The sequence below is a fragment of the Alligator sinensis genome, unplaced genomic scaffold (assembly GCF_000455745.1).
Source record: "Alligator sinensis unplaced genomic scaffold, ASM45574v1 scaffold100_1, whole genome shotgun sequence".
NCBI classification, from domain to species: domain Eukaryota; kingdom Metazoa; phylum Chordata; order Crocodylia; family Alligatoridae; genus Alligator; species Alligator sinensis.
In genome coordinates this window covers 1,800,420-1,819,395 of record NW_005842193.1, presented here as the reverse complement: position 1 = coordinate 1,819,395, position 18,976 = coordinate 1,800,420, and the positions used below count along the sequence as shown (strand labels likewise).

Genomic DNA, 18,976 nt, shown 5'->3' with positions numbered 1-18,976 from the left:
AAAAACTGCTGTGAAGGTTCCTGGGACTGGAAAGCTCAGCAACATTGATGTTTTGAAAGCCTATAAGGGTTTTTTTTTTAATTTCATGAGCAAGGTTAAAGAAAAAAAGTCTTAGCTTTATGAATACATGTTAAAAAAATGGACCTGTGGTCAATAGTAGTACTGCACAGTATGTGAGAGGAGCTACATTATAACTGGGTAACATCTACTTCAGATCTTTTTATTACCAGTTTTAAAGGTCAGGAGATGCATCTTCTGTCAGTTTTTACCATAGTTGTTTGGGACATTCAGTCATGTAGAACTGGAGGATTTGATTGTTCGTAAAAAGTCAGAACTGGACCAGCTCTGTTATCACATTACAATAAACTAAACTCTGTAGTTCATACTGTATCAGAGAAAAATGTGGCCTGTTCTTTAAGAGAACTTGGCTTTGTAGATTTTACTTATTTGCTTATTTATTAATTGTATGACCATAGTGCCTAGGCACCCTAACCTGGATCAGGACCCTACTATACTAGATACAAGACATATAAATATTGTTAAGAGAGGTCCCTGCCCCAAAGAATGCATACAATAAAGAGACAAGACAAATAAGAAAAAGGAAGTGCTATTAACTTAATTCTATAGCTGGAAAACTAAGAACAGAGACATTATGTCACACAAGTAGCCTGTGTATGAGCCAAGAACTGAACTGAGATCTTGCAAGTAACAGATTAGCACCATAATCAAAACAGCATCCCTTCTCTGTGTAACTGAAGACTAATTAATTTCTTAAGATACAAAGATAGTTTACTTTTGCTTACATTCATACAACTGTGCTTTGAAGACATAAGAGGACTGTCTCAGCAACTGCACAGCCTAAACATACACATGCACTGTAAGACCTAGAGAACAGCGACGTTTACAGATTACAAGACTCACATGATTGGTGGGGACCTCAAGGGTCATCTGGAGGACCCTCTGCTCAAATTGCAGGAATTTTACTTCTAAGTAACTTCTATCCAATGTTTATCCAATCTCTTCCTGAAAACCTCCAATGAAGGAGATTGCACAAGGAGATTACCTGGGCAGACTATGCCACTGTTCTACCAGCAAGAAACTGTTTCCTGATATCCAAAATAAATCTACTTTGCTGCAATTTGAAGCCATTGAAGGTTCTGCCCTCTGGAGCAAGGGACAAAAGTTGTACTCTCTCTTCTTAATGGCAGGTGTTCAGATAGTTGAAGACTGCTATCATATCCCCCTACTTGCCTTTTCTGCAAGCTAAGCATGCCTAATTCTCTTAACCTTTCCTTGTAGTACACTTTCTCTGTGCATTCAAACATGCTGTCATCACTAAAACAATGAGGTGTAACAGCAGTTGGTGCCCAAGATAATGGTGGGGCAGTAGGCAAACAAGCTCTCATTGATTTTGGTTAGGCCAATGTTTAGCAATATTAATTTTAAAGGCTGCTTTTGTGGTGTTAGGTGGAACTAAGCTATTGAGTTCAAAAGACATCTCACTTGCTCCATGCATTTCAAAGAAGCATACATTTTGTGGTACGTCAGATAGGTGAGCTGTCAGTCTTCCTTTTTCATCCTACTGTTTTATTTCTTGCTTTGCTTTTAATAGCCTTTATTTCCCACTTCCTCCCAGAGGAATTGCAAGAGCTTAATTTTTATATGCAGAAGAGAATGTGTTTGTATGAGATAAATATTCAGAAGTCTGCTTTGCAACCAAACAGTTCAGCTATCCACAGCAATGGTACTTACCAGGGTTTATCCCGTGATACTTTTGAAGGACAGACAGTGTGCTGTTTGCTACTGGAGGTAAGTAGATTGTCTTTGGGCGTTTTGAATGGCTTTGAGTTACTGCTGACAGGGTTATGGCCACTGATACAGGATCTCGGTTTCATCTGTACTAGTGATGTCCTGGGATTGGAGGGTGGAGAAGCTGGAGATGGGGAAGGTTTACACATTGAACCGTGTCTCCGTTCTGCAAAAGAAAAAAAATAAACTTATAGCACTTCACAGGCAAAAAAGTAAGTAAACAAAAGCAGTTAGAAAACAGGAAGTTGGGCCAGCCAGTGTTGAAATCAGAGCTTTCAGCACTCCACATTACTCCAGTTAGTCACTGTTGAAATAACCTCATGATACCAATGGATATTTATTACACAGAAAACCAATGCCGTCCAGTGCTTTGAAAATATAAGATGCCATATAAGACCTAAGTAGCAAAACCAAACACTTGTCCAGGAAATTTCACCAGGTTTCATCAGAACTTTTTACAAACATTAACTATCCGTCAACATCTCTGTATGGCTCAGCAGACTTGTTTTACTGTCCTTACATTTTAGAATAAAGGGGAAACTGAGGCACTGAAAAGTTAACCTCAGGAAACTGTCCAGTGCACAGATGACTTTGGAAGGGCTTGCTTGTGGGCATACTTAGCAATACCTGAAGAATGCTCTACGTTGTCTGGCTGCTCATTATTAAACATACTCATATAGTAACCTAAAGAAAAAGCAAGCAAAAATAACAAAACTGCTCAAAATAAGCAACCTCCACCCTGGTAAAGAAGCTATGTCAGAACTGTGAACTGTGATAATTTTAACTGCAGGCTCCAGCTGTTACAAAACTGCTCACCATGCAGGGCCGATCCTGGGTACTGTAAGACTATGTTCAAAGGTCAGGCAGTTGTTTTCACACTGAGCTATAGGGTCCATCAAGGTGTCTGAAGAAGCTAAGATAGCCCCTGGTCACAGAACACAAGGGCTTCAGGAAAGACAGGCCTGCACACACATGCTCAGCTTAACATCTTTTCCCTAAATGCATCTCTAAAGTATTATTTAATAATACATCATTTTATGAAGGTTGTTGGGTCATTATATTCCATTACAGGTAAAGTCCTTAAGGAAAAACCACAGGTGTTGAAGCCAACCAGACCTGCTGGATTTGTGTGGTACTGGGTACTGAAGTCCTGGGTCTAGTCCACGAGTGACAAAAATACAGCCTGCCAAAGAAAAGTGATGGGATCTGTAAATTCAGGTAAAGCCTTGGCAGACATCCTTTTAGGACTCAGGTGACAGACCACTCCCAGCTCCGCTCTCTCTGGGACGACAAAGATTGGGAGGAAGGGAGGAGGGATCCGTCCAGGTTAGAAACTAAAGTTACAGAAGCTCCTAGGCATCTGGACAACTGCCTGGGAAGGTATATTCCTGCTCAGAGATTGTACTGAAGACTTAGGGGTGATGAAGACCTAGACAGAGGAGGAGGAAACCCACAGAAGGGAGACGGGACTACTGATTCTGGAGGACAAAGGTAAGATGTGGCCCACAGACTTATGTGGAGGGCTGAATAAGGCCTGCCTAACCAACTCCTATAGCTGAGCAGAACCCTAGGCTGGCAGCGTTAGGAGAATAAGGTGAACAAAGCTAACACGTCAGGCTCCTCACCCCAAACTCCAGTGCCCAGACCATAATTCCTCTTAATTAGCATATTATTAAACTATTTTAATGTTCTGCTTTTACATAAAAGCAAAAAGCATTTCCTTATCTCAACACCAGTGAAAGTAGTAAATAATTTTAACTGAATGCTGTAAATAGAAGAATTTACTCTGAGAATGTTTAAGTCAAGTTTTAGGCCACAATACATGGCAATAGATCTAGTCTGAGCCCTTATTCTAAGGAGTTTATAAAAAGAAAAAAATCATGTACTACCCTTTTCCACTGCTATAAAATGCCATTCCTTTAACCAAAAGCACACTGAAGAGAGCCAAGAGCATCATGTTGCACAAAGCAAAAGTTTTTCATTTGAATGATTAATTGTGCCTATATACAGCATTGTTTTCTGGTTTTGATACTTTTAAGAATATTTAATACTTTCTAAAAGAGGGCCAAAGTAATTGAAACAATTTGGCTGGCATATGCACTAGTCAAAGCCACTCTTTGCAGGAACTTTTTTCCATGACTTAGACTGCAATAAGCATAGCAAATAAGTCGTCTTCACATCCTTCGCCACACTCCCTTCTCCTCTAAGGGCACAATCCTATTACCACATAAACCATGGGAGTTTTAACACTGATTTCAGCTGGGAGCCTAGATCAACTCCTAGCTGTTGCATAGTGCCAGTTTCTCTAATCTGCTCTCTACTGAAGCAGCAAAGAGTAACACAACATCCATAACAGACAGCGGTCCCAATCAATGCGTACAGTTTTTCACGAATGCTTAAGGTGACCTTTCATGTGTAAAGGTGACAGAAAAGGATTTATGCCTGCTGTAAGATTTCTTGCTTTTTTAAAAACAGTAGCAATTTATATCCTGTCTTGGAGTACTTAAAATTGTGTGGATGGCTTTGATGACCTACATCATCACAAATTAAGTCAGTCAGGGCTGTTTAACATGGGGCCTAGCGTGGGGCTAAAAGGCGGCCTCCTATCTGACCCCCACTTCCCCCACAGCTCTGGCTGCAAGAGCAGCTGGAGTTCCTGGGCAACCCCTGCCTCCTCCAGCTGCTGCTTCCTGCCCCTGCCCCTGCCCCTGCCCCCGGGGTGGGACAGCGAGGTGAGCAGCATGGGGAGCTGGGGGGAATATGAGGCTACATGTGGGGGGCATGAGCAATGTGGTGGGGGGGAGGTGGGACTCATGCGCAGGTGAAGCAATGGTGTTTGGGTGGTGCCTGTGAGGTCATGAGTTGTTCTGTGTGTGTGGGGAATCGCACTCACGTGAACATGCACTGCAGTGGGGGAGCTGTGCTCACGTGCCCACGTGATACAGCAGGGGTGGGGCACTAGGTGCAGTGGTTGGAGGGGAGGCTCATGTGGTGTGAAGGGGGGAAGAAGGGGGAAGGAAAGAGAAGCATCTGCATGGTCCAGTGGTCCAGGGCTCGACTTGTGTGGCCTGCTTGGCCCCCAGGGCCTTAGAAGTTGGACAGCCCTGAAATAAATCTTTGTTTAGGATATGGCACTCCAAACTCTTCCGGTAAGGTGTAAGAGCTTCATGAACGGGCCTCAGACTTCCTAGCGGCCTTCTTATAACCCACGGAAAATCAAACTTGACATTCCCAACTTGTTAAGGCAACAAACAAGCTGTAAAAGAAAAATGTACAAATCCCAAGTACTTTTTAGCCTTCCCTTACTCCTCACTAGAAAAAAAAACACAGCACAAACTTCAGTTTCAAAAAACCTTTTGCAGGGCACAACTACATGGTAACCATTTTTTTTTTTTTTTTTTTTTACTTTTGGATTCCAAATTTTTGACAACGACAATTTTAGCTGTGGCAAGCCCCCCACCCTCCCCCTTTTAAGTGTACAGTTTTTTTTTCTACTCTCTTTATTTAAACCACATGGATTTTTTTTAATTTGCTTCAGTTCTGGACCATAGTAACAAAGAAATATTTTAATCTAATTTACCTTACAAAACATAATTAATGATATTCTAAATTTTAACACTGGCATCTTGATATATTAATAATGAGCTACAGTTATGTAAACAATCACCCCATAATAAAAGTAAAGCAAGACAGTAAAGTAAAATTTAAGTAATCTTTTTCTCTAAGTAATCAGCATGAACTTTGCAGACTATCACAACAGTAGTGGTACTGTCAAAACTGACATAATACCAGCAAATAATACTTTTAGCATCATATACATAAGACTGTATTCAAAGAAGATACCTTTCAATTTTAAGCAATTAAAATTAACCTAGAAACATGACTCTCCAGCTCATTTACAGAGACAGACACTTGACCATTTTATAAATCTTTTAGTCATCTGAAGAACCGCATGCCTTAGATGCCTCAGGGTTGTTTTTTTATGTAGTCTTCATTACTTGTATTGCAAATTCAAGCATAACTCTGACTTCCTACCCTTCTTCCCCGCAACAACTCAGAACATTCACACTGGAGTTTTGAATCTGACAAGGAAACAGCAGAAATAAGAAATCCAATCCAGATGTACAATAAAGTTCATCCTTACATTTTTAGAAAGCACGTACGTAAGATATGGGGGATGAAAAGCTACCAGGACAACTTCAGTGTTTTACATAAAGCATAACAGAATTGGTGTCTTTCTTGTGATCAGTACCAACCTGGCTATGAACGGCATCCTATATTTTATGCAGATAGTTTTGAGAATGATCAGTACTACAATTTGGAGTCTGCTGAAATGTCCTTGAAGCCTATAGGAAACTGTAACAGACTGAAATGATATTGGTTGGAAAACCTAAGTAGCTGGCTCCAATTAACCATTACTCTCCCTAGGGGCTGCTGGAAGTAGGGAGGGTCAGGGGCCTAAATAAGCCAGCCTCAGCTCACTGCAGGTGAGCAGAAGGAGAAGTAATATCTAGGTGGGCTGGGATGCTGAAGGAGTGCCAAGAGAACTTTACTGAATGAGAAACAATGAGACACAATTAATTTCCTTAGAAAAAGGTATGGAGATTGGGAAAAGTTGGACACAGGCTGGGGCCTGCCTCTCTAGGAGATATTGGACTTGTTGAAAAGGTAAGAAATCCTATGGGTAAAAGGGTCTAAGAGCTTTGGGTGTTGAACGAATCATCTAGAGACAGACATTTCCCTCTAACGCATTTCAGAAACCAAAAGTCCATCCATTATCACTGTCAGCTACCTAAATAGAACAGCTGTGTCCTTTCTTGGGCAAGTAAATTAGACATTTGTACACACAATAACTTGTTAAGGATATATCTGGTATTTGTGCATGTACATATTGGATTTCTACATATAGATGGTAATCTACTTCTTCATTCATGAGTAATTGTGCATGCAAGTTAGGTACAAAAGTGTATACAAGTACGTATACATATACAACCTTTTGAAAATCAGGTTGAGCTTCTTTACATTAACAAAAGAAACAGTACAACTTCTGCACGTATACCCAATACCCTACTCATCCCAGAATATTACTGTTGCTTAAAAATCTTAGAAGGTGATTAGACTGTCACAGAGATATCACTCATAAATCCAATTAAGCAATTATTATACCAAGCTGAATCCTGCACCTGTATGACTTCCACAGACATCTTGCCATTCTATGTTTGTTTACCCAGGCAGATACAGAATTGAAAAGATAATGTCACAAATTTACTGAAAATGTTTTTAAAATGACACATTCCTATTCTGCATCCACAATGACATATTATACATATTATAAAACTGGTTTCTAAAAGAACTATTGCCAAACCCACAAGCCTCTGTGATCTGTCAGACTGAATGCAACTGAGGTTGCAATCCTCTTTGTCGCATTAATCCGTTTGTGCCTGCCTGCAGGTCTTGGCGCATCTACTGTGACAACTGACTTAGCAGCAGCCAAGTTTGGCTCCTGGTGTCAAGGAGTTAACATCTTAATGGCATTCATTTTCAAAAACAAAATTCAACTTTCCCCTACTGAGTTAACTGTTTTTGTACTGAAAGGTTCACCAGCTTCAGCTTGGTATTCATTGTATTTTCTATTTTTGATCTGAAACTTCCTTTTATTGCTACATAACAAAGTACACCCTTCTGAATAGCACAGCTAATGATCCCTGAACTATTCCAAGAGACTCTCCATGTCCCATGGAAACATGGATGTAATCCAACAGGTTCAGCCAAATTTGAATTTTGTGCATGCCAGATGTGAAGTCCTTATGTTGTCTGGGGAAGTAAGACTGGATGATCCCTGAATCTCTCATGAGGCTCTCCCAACCCATGAGACTTTTCCAGTTGTATCACCAAAAAGGGGAATTGCAACTTTTCTTGAATCTTCCGCTGCAGCTGCCCCAGACCTCATGATCTGGTCTTTGTACCTTTATTTCCACTGGGTCCTAATTAGGTAGTTATTAGGGTAGAGCCGCAGCTGTGCTCCAGAAAGCTGTCAGAAGAAAAAGCATAAGGAAATAAAAATATCATGCCCCAAAGGCCAACAAACTCAGGTTCCACCAGACCAGCGCAGGTGGGAAAATAGAGGGAAAAATACTGAAACTCCAAGCCTAAAAGCCCTCCTTTTAATTCCTTGTCCCTAGACATCTGACTATGCCTGTAAGATAAAGCATCCTACATACTATCTGTCCCTCATGTAAAATGAGTCTCAGAAGTATACTGGAGTCAAACACAAATGAACTAATTTGATGCTCATTAAAGCTGATTAGATGTGCTAGCCATATTTTTCTAGGTGGATCATCCTGGCAATTCCATATACTCTGAACAGATCCTAGTTTCACATTAAAACCATAGCTTTTCACAAAGACTGAAAACACAGGTATGAGTCTTTCATCATTCATTCTAACCCTTTTTTATTCTTTGTGTCAGCAGGGTATGTAATTCTGGGTAAAAAACAAAAACACTCCATCATCTTTGCATCACAGGAAATAACTAAGTGTTGTGAATGGTCAAAAAGGGAGAGAGCAGAGAGGGATAGGTCAGAGAGAGGGGTGGAAAAATGAGAAACTCTCATTCTTTCCAATCTTCTCCAAGTAGATTTCAGTAACCCTGGTCAGAGAAGACAAGGTAGGACACAATTCTAGTTTAGCAGTTCTGCTTCTTCTGCAAGAAGGGCCTAAAGCAAAATCTTCTAGGTTTTTTTTTTAAACTTTCTCTTGTCAAGATTATAATCCTCCAAGTCAAATAAAATAGCAATCTCCTGAAGAGCTGAAGATAGCATTGCTCATATTAAGTTTGATTCATGAACAATTCAGTGAGCCTAGCCCTCTGAATTGTACTTCTGCATTATACTAGATTAGAACAAGCAATACTGAATTAATAAAAGAAATGTATGCAAATATTTTGCAGCCAGCAATCAATTACAATACAGTAAAATTAATCTTAATGTTTCTAAGTTTTTAATAGATATGTGTAGCATTGGTCTGTCTTACTCTTTTCAGGATTCAACACCAAATTATTTACTGTGGCTCAAAAAATATAATCAGATGACTTTTGGCATTTTATAAATGCTGTTTATCTATCTTTGTTTAAAATATTTAATGAGGACTTCAATTAAATGCATTATCTCATTTACAATCCGACTCTGGTTTAGTAAATGAATACTGTAGCCATTATATTGATGAACATATTACTTATGATGATTCCATACAGCGTGTACATATAGCACATGATTTCTAGGTACTCTACACTTCAAAGCAATTTGATTGCACAGCCATTCACTGTGCAAAGTCGAGCAATTTATAGCCTACTATTTCAGTGACTATTACATGACACTTTCTGCACTGTACTAATTCCAGTTCAAAGTTTGAAAATATATTTGGCATGGATTCCAATTAAAAACAAAACTATAGTTAGCAACTAGAAAACTGAAGTACTGGCAAAATGTGTCATCTTGCAAGAACAGGCAGTTGCTTCATAATCGGAGTTCATAAACACCTTTTTGACACTTTTTTTTTTTTTTGCAGCCACGATCTAAAAGAACTAAAAACCAAATACGTGATATTAAGTTAAAGCAGATTTGATGCTAACAAACTACAGCACACCATTTTAGGATCCAAGGCTAACATTACCAGCAAGTATGACAAAACAACCAAGTCCAATTGAAAAGTTTGGAAACAATATCTGCAAACTGTTTCCACCCTTATACTGTGCGCTGTAAAGGAAATGGCACAGTCAGTTTCATTTTCATCCTTTTTGTAAATTGACAAAGGAAATAAACTGCCAACTCAAAGGAGAGTATCAATATAGTTGAGCAAAAGACAGTACAAGAAGTGTACGCTCCGGACTAGGTCAAGTGACATAATTGGGAAATGATCAACTGCAAAAATAACCACTGTGCTGCACATGTTTATTTGCAATAAATACAAGCTTCACTTTCTGAAACTAAATGGCTAAAACAGTTCCCTCTTTCTAAAAGTCTATAAATAAAGTAGGATCAGCAAAATTATGCAAAACATCCTGCTAAAAGAAGAAATGTAAACCAAAACCACTTACAGAGAGGAACAGGCTGCCAACTTAATCTGATTCTACGACGACTGTAAACATGTTGTACTTTTGGAACGTGAAATGATTCACATTACCATGGATGCCGTCAGAGCAATACAGCAACGTGATTAGGTATTCTGCATGCGTTAAAAATTGGGCAGATGACCCGCTGCAGCAAATACCAGATCAGTGCTTGCACACACCAACTGTTTTGACTACAGGCGTTTGTTAAACACCAAGTTTCAGGTCCTACCAGTTGGACACCACAACTGATCCTGTGCCAAGAACAACAAGCTCTGAAAACTGCTGCTTTTTTTAACTGTTTAAACAATTCAAGTAACTGCAAAATGGTGAAACAAGATCACAGGCAGCACGAATAACAAACAGATTTTTATAGGTAGGTTTTACTTTATTCATTCTTGAGGAAGGAAGGGGTTAGACTGTTTTAAGCAAAGAGTGGGTCAAACCTCGAACTTCCTTGGAGCATTTTTTTTATTTATAGAATGATTCTGAAGCTTTGCCAAGCTAACCATACACTAGCCATCAGGGATAATGTATAGAAAACCACTAATAAATTACTGGAAACAGCAAAATTCCTTTAAAAAGGGATAAAGAATATGTGCTCAGCGTCTTCCAAGAATACCCTGGGGGTCTTTAGAAACAGCTGCTGAGGCACTTACCTCACAACCCTCATTGTTTCTGCAGCAAACCTCTGGAATGTCACCTGGAGGTTAGGTTTGAGCAAGACTGCACAACTGGGCACTATATATTTACATTTTTGAGAGAGAGGAAAAACACTTTGAACCTGTCATTTATGACAGTCTGTCTAGAACAAGGTGCAGATAGATCAAAAGTTACAAAGGATATATATGGCATTTTAGAAATGCAGCAATAGTTTCACAGGGGGGAGCAAATCACTAGTGTTGGGGTGGAAACAGATGTTGCCTTTATGCTGGTATAAAAATTTTATAGTGGCACAAAGGCCAAGCAAACAGACATCTATACCTCTTGTTGTACCACAAATGTCCAAAATTTGTACCACAGCATGGTATTGATTTGTGTTGCTTTATTGCAGCAGATGTATCTTAAGCTTATGGCAGGAGATCAGTCAGCCCGAAGTTGCCTGCACTCTCTAGCTGCCAGGGCAGGCACTTTGGGGCCTTCAGGAGTCCAACGGAGAAGGAGTTCTCAATCCGAGGGCACACAGGATTGGGTTCATGAAGCTCCAAGGACACCTGCCTGGGCTACCCCATCTGGGACTCCCTGGACATCTGTTCCTGTAAAGAGGGACTATGTCACCTGTAATCCTACAGGATCAATGAGCAGCACAACAGGTGATGTGCCTTTCACCCAATAAAATGGATCAGCTATGCTAAGATATATCCCAACTCAGCTGATCCCCTTCATTTGGCAGCATCTATTTATACCCTCAGAGTATAAGGAGATTTAAAAAATCCCCAGGCAAAAATCTGAGACTCCTCTAACCACATACAAATGTGTAAATTGGCAATTTCTCACACAGTGATTATGGATTGCACCTACACCATACTGAGCAGTTCTCTTAACAAATTTCATAATCTAAAATGGGCTTGTAGTTCAATACAAGATTTCCAAGGAAAACTCAGGTGGCTAACAGAGTTTCATAGTGCTTAGGGTCAGAAGTGACCTAAACAGATCATCAGGTCCGACCCTCTGCCCTGGGCAGGAACAAGTGCCAGGGTCATAGCACCCCAGCCAAGTATCTGTTCAGCCTCCTCTTGAAGACCCCCAAAGTAGGAGAGAGCACCACCTCCTCAGGTGTGACATGATTCTCTAGGACAGTGGGGACCAAGCATTTTAGCAGGCAGACCATGACTTGCCCCCAAACCCTCCTCGAGTGACATTTTGATCCCCTTCCCTGCCCAATCTGCTGCTCTCCTACCTACTGTATCTGCTGCCTGTCCCCTCCCTGGTCTGCTGTATGCTACAGCCCCAGGCTGCCCATGTCACTTGTGTTATGCATGCTGCAGGTTGGCAACCCCTGCCCTAGGATGCTGCCTGGCTTTATGTCTTCTGTTTAGAAAACAATCATCACATCAAGGTTATTACTAGAATTTCACTTATATTTCTGAGGGGTGTTGGGAAACCCTGTATTTATGTTATCTTTTCTTCAAACATATGAATCAAGGTTGTGATCAGCAGGGATCGATTTTCCGTTTCCCACAGAAAAACAGAGAAAACCACGGATTTCCCCCTTTAACGGAGGGAAATGTGGATTTCTCATTTTACCGGAGAAACCTGTGGATTTTGCAGTTTTGCAAAGACCTCTCTGCAGGCTGGCAGAGTTTCAGCCTGCAGGGGGCTGGGAGGGAGCAGGAGAAGAGCATTCAGGCAGGGGGCGCCATGTATATGTATAGGTGTCCCTCACTTTATGTGGGTTCTATGTGTGCAAATTCGCTCGTATGTGATGATGCTTTTTATACCAAAAATTCGTTATATGCGAGGTAAATTCACTCTTATGCGATCGATATGGTGGAAGCCTGCAGTCAGCTGCTTTGCGCGATGCATTGTGGGAGTGATGTGCACCAAAATATAGTCTCCTGTGTGGATCTGTGCTCCTCAATTGTTGTCTGCAACACGTGTTTCTGTAGTTGCCATCCCCATTATGGTAACATTCACCACCACCCTATGCTTGTGTGTACTGTCTGTCTGCTGTTGGTAAGTACCAAGATTGTCCTATAAAAGTGGTAGAAATGGGTCTGGTGGTCAGTACAGTCAAGGTCTTGGAATGTATCCCTATTTGTTACATTGTAAAGTCAGTTCCCTTTATGGGAATTTGAGTTATGTGCGGTTTTCCAGGCATGCATGTACACCATGAAGCGAGGGAAACCTGTATATGCACATGGCCCCAGGCAGCCTGGAGAGTAGCTCACATGGATAAGGGGGGGGAGGGAGTTTGAGACCCCTATAGTGAGGGGAAGGAGGGAGGGAGTTGGACAGGGCTGGGACCATGGGTGACTGGTGTCACCTTAGTCCGGGTGGGGGGGGAAGGCGGCCCAGTCAGTGACCAATCGCGCCAACCGGGAAGCAGCAGCGGCACTCCTGGAAGTTGCCACGGTGCTTCATCTGGCGCTCCCACTCCCCAGCTGGTGCTTGCAGGGTGGGCACCAGCGCTCCTGCCTGCCCCCCTCCCCATTGTCCATGCGGGGAGTGTAGTCTGTCACAGGGTGCACCAGCGCTCTCAGCCGCCACTGGCCACTAGCACACGTTGCCACTAGATGGGGCAGGGGCTGCTGCCCAGCCAGGCGGTGCATGGGGCTTGGGACCCCGGGGCTGCAATGCATGGCTGCAGGGCCCTGGGGGGGAGGGGGACAGGGCCACCGACAAATTGTCCGGGGGGGGGGGCGGGCCCCCCCGCCACTGCAAGCACTCCTAGGGCCAGGGGGGCACAGGCAGGAGCAGGCTCTGTGCACAGGGCAGGCTCGGGCTCCTCACCCTGCTGCCCTCTGCTGCCCAATGGGAGGGACCCGGCACTGCAGGGAACAGCGGAGCCGTGCGGGAATGTCCTTGCCACTGCAAGCTCCATGCTATCTTGGCGACGCATCCCCTGCCCACGTGGCAGCAGCAGGGCTGGCAGCATGGGGTTGTGGCCCTCACTGCTGTCGTGTGCACAGGGGATGTGTTGCCAGGGCAGCGCAGAGCTCACAGCAGCAACGAACTTCCCTGTGCGGCCCCACTGTTCCCTGCAGTGCTGGGTTGCACCCAATGGGCTGTGGAGGCCTTGGGGGAGGGCAGCAAGGCAGGTGCCTGAGCCCACAGTGGGGAGCCCACCCTGCCTCCACTTTGTGCATAGATCTGGGCAGCACGGGTCCTCTCTGCCCCTCCAGGAGTGAGGGGCACCAGCAGGGGGAGGGTGTGTGAGGGACATGAGCAGGGCCAGGAGGCTGGGAGGAGGGGAAGTGAGGGGCACAAGCAGAGCCAAGAGCTGTGCAGAGGGAGAGTGAGGGGCATCAACAAGGCCAGGGGACTATGGGAAGGAGTGAGGCGTACCAATGGTGCGGGGGGCAGGTTGTGAAGAGGGAGTGAGGGGCCTTTCATAATAATAATAAATTTGGGGTTTGTTTTTTGTTTTTTTATCAGAGAATTTGCAATTTTCTATCAAGGAAAACCAGGATCCCTGGTGATCAGTAGTTGTAAATTAAGTACCCTGCATATTGACTGCAAGAACAAAGCAACAATTTGGGTAACTACAGTCTGAGATCCAAGACCTCCTATATTTCCAGGTGGACAGGGTGTTTGGTTTCTGGCAAACAAATTATGATATACCTGTTAACAGTTTCATCCTAGTGGTAACTACATTTCAGTGAAGAGAAAGACTACAGAAATGTTTATCTCAGGTGCCCAGAGGATTATTTCAGACACTGACTTAAGTTTGTATCAATTTCAAAAGGAAAGGTGACTAGAGAGAGATTTGTTTCAGGCTGTGGGCAAGTGAGTTCCTTTCTCATTTCTAACAGTAGCAAACCATGATTAATCACACCTCGCTCCAGCGCAGTGTCAAAATTAAACACAAGTTTTCTTTTCAGGACTTTGCCGGCAGGGATTACTCTTGCATGCATTTTCTCCCTGGAACTCTGCTAACAAACAGCTATTTACTAAGAGGCAATAAGATAATAATTTGACTTGTAAACAGTTGTTGGATTAGCTGGTGCAATCCATTTGGTGTACTTTCTGATGACACAAGTAAAAAGGTTCACCCAGACCTAGTCATCTAGTGTACTAGCATTACTGAGGCATACTTATTTGTACAAGGAGCGAGAGACAAAGCGGGTGATATGGCTAGCATCATGGCTAACCACCTTTGCCCTCCCATAACCCCTGTCTTAAGAGACTAAGTGCTCACTTATACAGTAGCTGGGTCAACTGGGGGTGACCTTCAGTGGGAGGCAATAAATGTTCCTCCTGCACCTCACCCGCAGCGCTACCATAATACTCTTAGTAGAACTTGGCATTTATACTTTTTAAAAAGCATCAACTAATCCATAAAACAGGCAAGTGCTATTCCCCCTTCACAGATAGGTTACCTGAGCTGCAGAAATATGAAAATGACATGTTAAAATGAATAAGTAAAAGTCGCTTTCTCAAGGATACTCAGAAAACCGAAGATGAGAACTTCACTGCATCAGACCAAAGCTCTCAGAACAGCACTTGGGTTCTTCACTGAAATGCAGTCAAAACAACTTCTCAGGTAAATGTGCTGGACATTATGTTATTGCCTAAATGCATGTTTTGCATGCAGCATTGGGAAGTGTTCACCATGCCCCTACAAGTCCTTAAAAAGGATTGCTACAAAGAGGAAAGTAGACCCACCATAGACTCAGTCAGCTTAACTGATGGAAAATACTTATACTTCAGAACTCCACCTTAAACCCAGTACAAGACAATGACTGAGAAAAGCTTAACATTTTTTTAGAAGACAGTGTTCTTGTTCTCCTTTCATGAGTAACATCCAGCACAGTTTTGTTCAATGACAGACACTAACAACACCCCCATCAGAACCCCATTTCACAGTTCCCCACAAAAATCCACTGAAAGGAGGTGACTTTCTTGTTGTAGCACAATCTAACCTTGTGGCTACTGAGGAAACTCATTCTATTTCCTAAACTGGCTTTTGGAGCCCCAAATGATAGTGGAAGATCCGAAAATACAGCTGGTGAAATAGGGTTACCATATTTCCAGTGCCAAAAAAGAGGACACCTTTCGTGGGGGGGAAGGGTATACGACTGTGGGGGGGCAGTGATATGCTGGTGCCCTGCCCCTACCCATTCTGTTGCCCCTCACTGCCAAGCCATAGTGCCCCCCCCACCCTGCTGCTGTTCCTCACTCCTGACCCATAGACCGCTGGCCCTGCCAGTGCCCCACACTCCTGCCCCATAGTCCCCTGCCCCCCCTGGTGCCCCTCATTACCAAGTCACACCCCAACCCTGGCCCTCCAGCCCTCACTCCCCATAGACTTATCTGCATTCAGGTGCTGGGGCTGCTCCCACTACCCTGCCTGGCTGTATGCCAGCCACATGCATGTGCAAACACATGTGGTGCTCCCTACCTCCAATCGCCTTCTCCCTGCTCCTCCCAGCCCCAAGCACCAGTCCTTGCTAGGGCAAACCCGGAAGTGCCAGGAAAAACATTGCTGTTGAACGGAGAAAAATCCCAGACATTTGATCATGGTTCAAAAAACTGTCCGGATGGAGATCGGAGAATCCAAAAAGATGACATGTCCAGGAAAACCCGGATGTATAGTAACCCTAGGTGAAACAACCTAGATTTTTCTACATTAATATTAAAATCTATAGTTCATGCTTTTCATTTGTTTTCTTGTTCATGTTATTTGTCATGATTAGACATTTCTCATGACCGCAAATGCCCTCCATTTAGTATCATGGCAACACCTTTTAGAAGCATGCACTCTTTTGCCACACACATTAGTCCACATTCTCCATGCCTCATGCTTTTTATCCCACCCCATCACTCTCCCACCCCACTTCTGATCAAGATTTTATCTTTTCTTTTCTAGAGAACAGACTACAGCAGCTAACCACAGAGGTCATCTAATGTAATGTCACATTTAAACAAAGGCCTAACAACAGTCCACCCAGACTCTCCCCAGTCTCTCTGCATTAGCTTTCCCATACAAAAGAGTGGTCTGCCCAGCTAAGGTTTCCCTCTTTTTAAAGCCTAAGTGAGTTTTACATTTAAGTGTGATTCTGTAAAAATCCACTGAGATATTAAATCAGCTTGGGTGTCAATATATGGACAGTATTTTCTCATACATATCTTAGACTATGAGCTCACTCACTCTTAGCACGACTCACAGGGCTCAATAAAAGCCCATTATTTCAAATGCCCATAATGTGTTGAGCATTTTCTAAACACAGATGAAGATACAGACACTGCCTCAATGGGCATATGCAATTACTCCTTTGTAGGCAACTTTTTTAGATTTCTCCCATTACATACCACAGTAGTTTAGGGAAATCTTCAGGCCATGGGCATGCTGAAGACATGCCTACATTCACTCGACTTCTTTATTTTTTAAGGTTTCCTCAGTTGTAATGATACCTGCTTTCATGAAATGCAAGAGTGTCACCAGCAAGTTGGCCAGAAGGTGATGTCTGCTTTACCCTGCACAATTTCCTACTTCAAAAGTGCAATTTACAGCACCTCAGACCCAGTTGCCCATTATTACAGTGACTGCATGTAGATGCAAGAAGTCAGAGTGCAAAGCAGTTCCATGATGACCCTGAATATGCCGCAAACATATTTCATATAACTTCACACACTAAAAACAAGCATTGCTTATAGTTGTCCATGTACATGCTGGTGTTTTTTCTTCCTAAGGCAGTTTGCTGTCATTGCCTGAAGGACAAAGTTGTTTCTTAGTCATGATTTTAACATTTTGTCTACTCTTGATTTATAAAATGATTCTGGTTGGAGAGTACCCAAAGTATTTACTTTCAAAGTTTGTACAAACAAGCAGTAATACAATTAAGACTTGCAAACCTTAGGCAATTCAGCATTGTATAGGCAGGAGCCTGGGTTGGAGAGGAAGTAACTTGCCAAGGTTAAAGCTGAATTAGTGGACCAATAGGAATTAGAATTCGGAGCCTCCATACCACATGCTCTTCTCTTGTCTGGAGCCCTCTACAGGCAGTCCTTGGACTTACGACACAATTGATTCCTGAAAACCGCAGCTTAGGTTGAAATGTTGCAACTCGGAACCAATTTTCTCATAAGAAACAATGTTATAAATGGGGGATTGGTTCCTAAACCAAGGCCGAATACCCTATTTTCACCAAAAATACCCAAGAATTTTGTACTCAATCAATTATAGATGAGTAATATAGTTACATTCATGTATTTATATAGTAAATAGTAATCGTATTGATTTGCAAGGACTTCTTTGAGGTGACTTTGCTAGACTTTTTGAAGGGCTCTTAGTTGGACTTTTTGAAGGGTTCTTGGCTGGAGTCTTCTCAGGAGTCCTGGCTGCAGGTTTTTCTGGAGTCTTGTCTGCTTTCTTCAAGAAAGTGTCCAAGGCAGTTTGGACAGATGTTCTCCACGGAGATGAGCGGCGCGGCAAACTTGTTCACTGGCATGATGTCGAATCGGATCAAGCATTGTAAAGTTGAAACCGATGTCAAAGTTGAAACAGGGTGTCAATTTATAAACGTTGTAAGTGCGAAACATTGCAACTCGAAACGTTGCAAGTCGAGGACTGCCTGTATATCTTGCAACAACAAGCTGTTAGGAACAGAGAGGCCAGAATCCGCCTTGTACCAAGAGACTTCAAGCAGTTGGTAAACTGAAGACAGTGACAAAAACCCAGCTGAATACATTCCTGAAAATATGAAACTCTAACTGTATTACATAAAAATCATGGCATATCAATGCTGTGATGTGTCCTTTCACTAACAAGGATGACTCAGACTGTGGTCTCTTTCAACAGCAGTCACCTATCAATTCATTTTCCTGACCTTATGCAAAACAAAGGTTACTACACTTAATCCAAACTTTCATTTTGTCAACCTTTTTACCTATAGGATAACTAAGTTTCCTAGGTTTGGAAAGTAGGCAAGACTGACACAATATTTTAAAGAACTGTAAGAAGAATTGTAGGGACTACATAAAGTTACAAATATTCACCATAACTAGAGAAAATGTCATTCAGAGTATGTTAGAAAGTGTTCTAAGCTTGTGTGTATTACAGTCATGCTTGTGTTAAGCAACTTCATTAAAACTGAATTGAGATTTGTAAGCTAAGTGTAAAGTTATTCCGTCTCAAAACAATTGATCTCTCAATGAGGAGAAATCATCATTGGCTTTTAAAATGGACAGAAGTAAGTCTTCATACTCATTTTAAATTTGTTTGATCTATACATTTTTTCATACAGGAAAGTCAAAGCAAGCTTGGCGATTTTCAGAGGAAACTCTGGCTTGCAGGCAGGTCCACACAAAGGACAAGGATTAATTTCTGCCTTTGGGTATTTGACTCTGATGCATATACTGGCAAGTTGCTGCCAGAACATGCATGCACAAGTGCAGC

The 18,976-nt window shown here is 42.4% G+C and overlaps 1 protein-coding gene across 8 annotated transcripts in view; it reads right to left on the bottom strand.

Moving 5' to 3' along the window:
• The window catches only part of ATXN7L1 (ataxin 7 like 1), a 195,278-nt gene that overhangs the window by 59,182 nt on the left and 117,120 nt on the right, over nucleotides 1–18,976 (bottom strand). For 6 of the 8 annotated variants that reach the window (XM_006026445.3, XM_006026449.3, XM_025207392.1 and 3 more), the window contains one exon: nucleotides 1,753–1,975. In XM_006026445.3, the coding sequence (XP_006026507.1) occupies nucleotides 1,753–1,975 (223 nt within the window). Of the gene's footprint in view, nucleotides 1–1,752; nucleotides 1,976–7,775; nucleotides 7,788–9,903; nucleotides 10,075–18,976 lie in introns of those variants that run through there. The other 2 variants (XM_006026446.3, XM_006026448.3) reach the window with 2 other exon arrangements.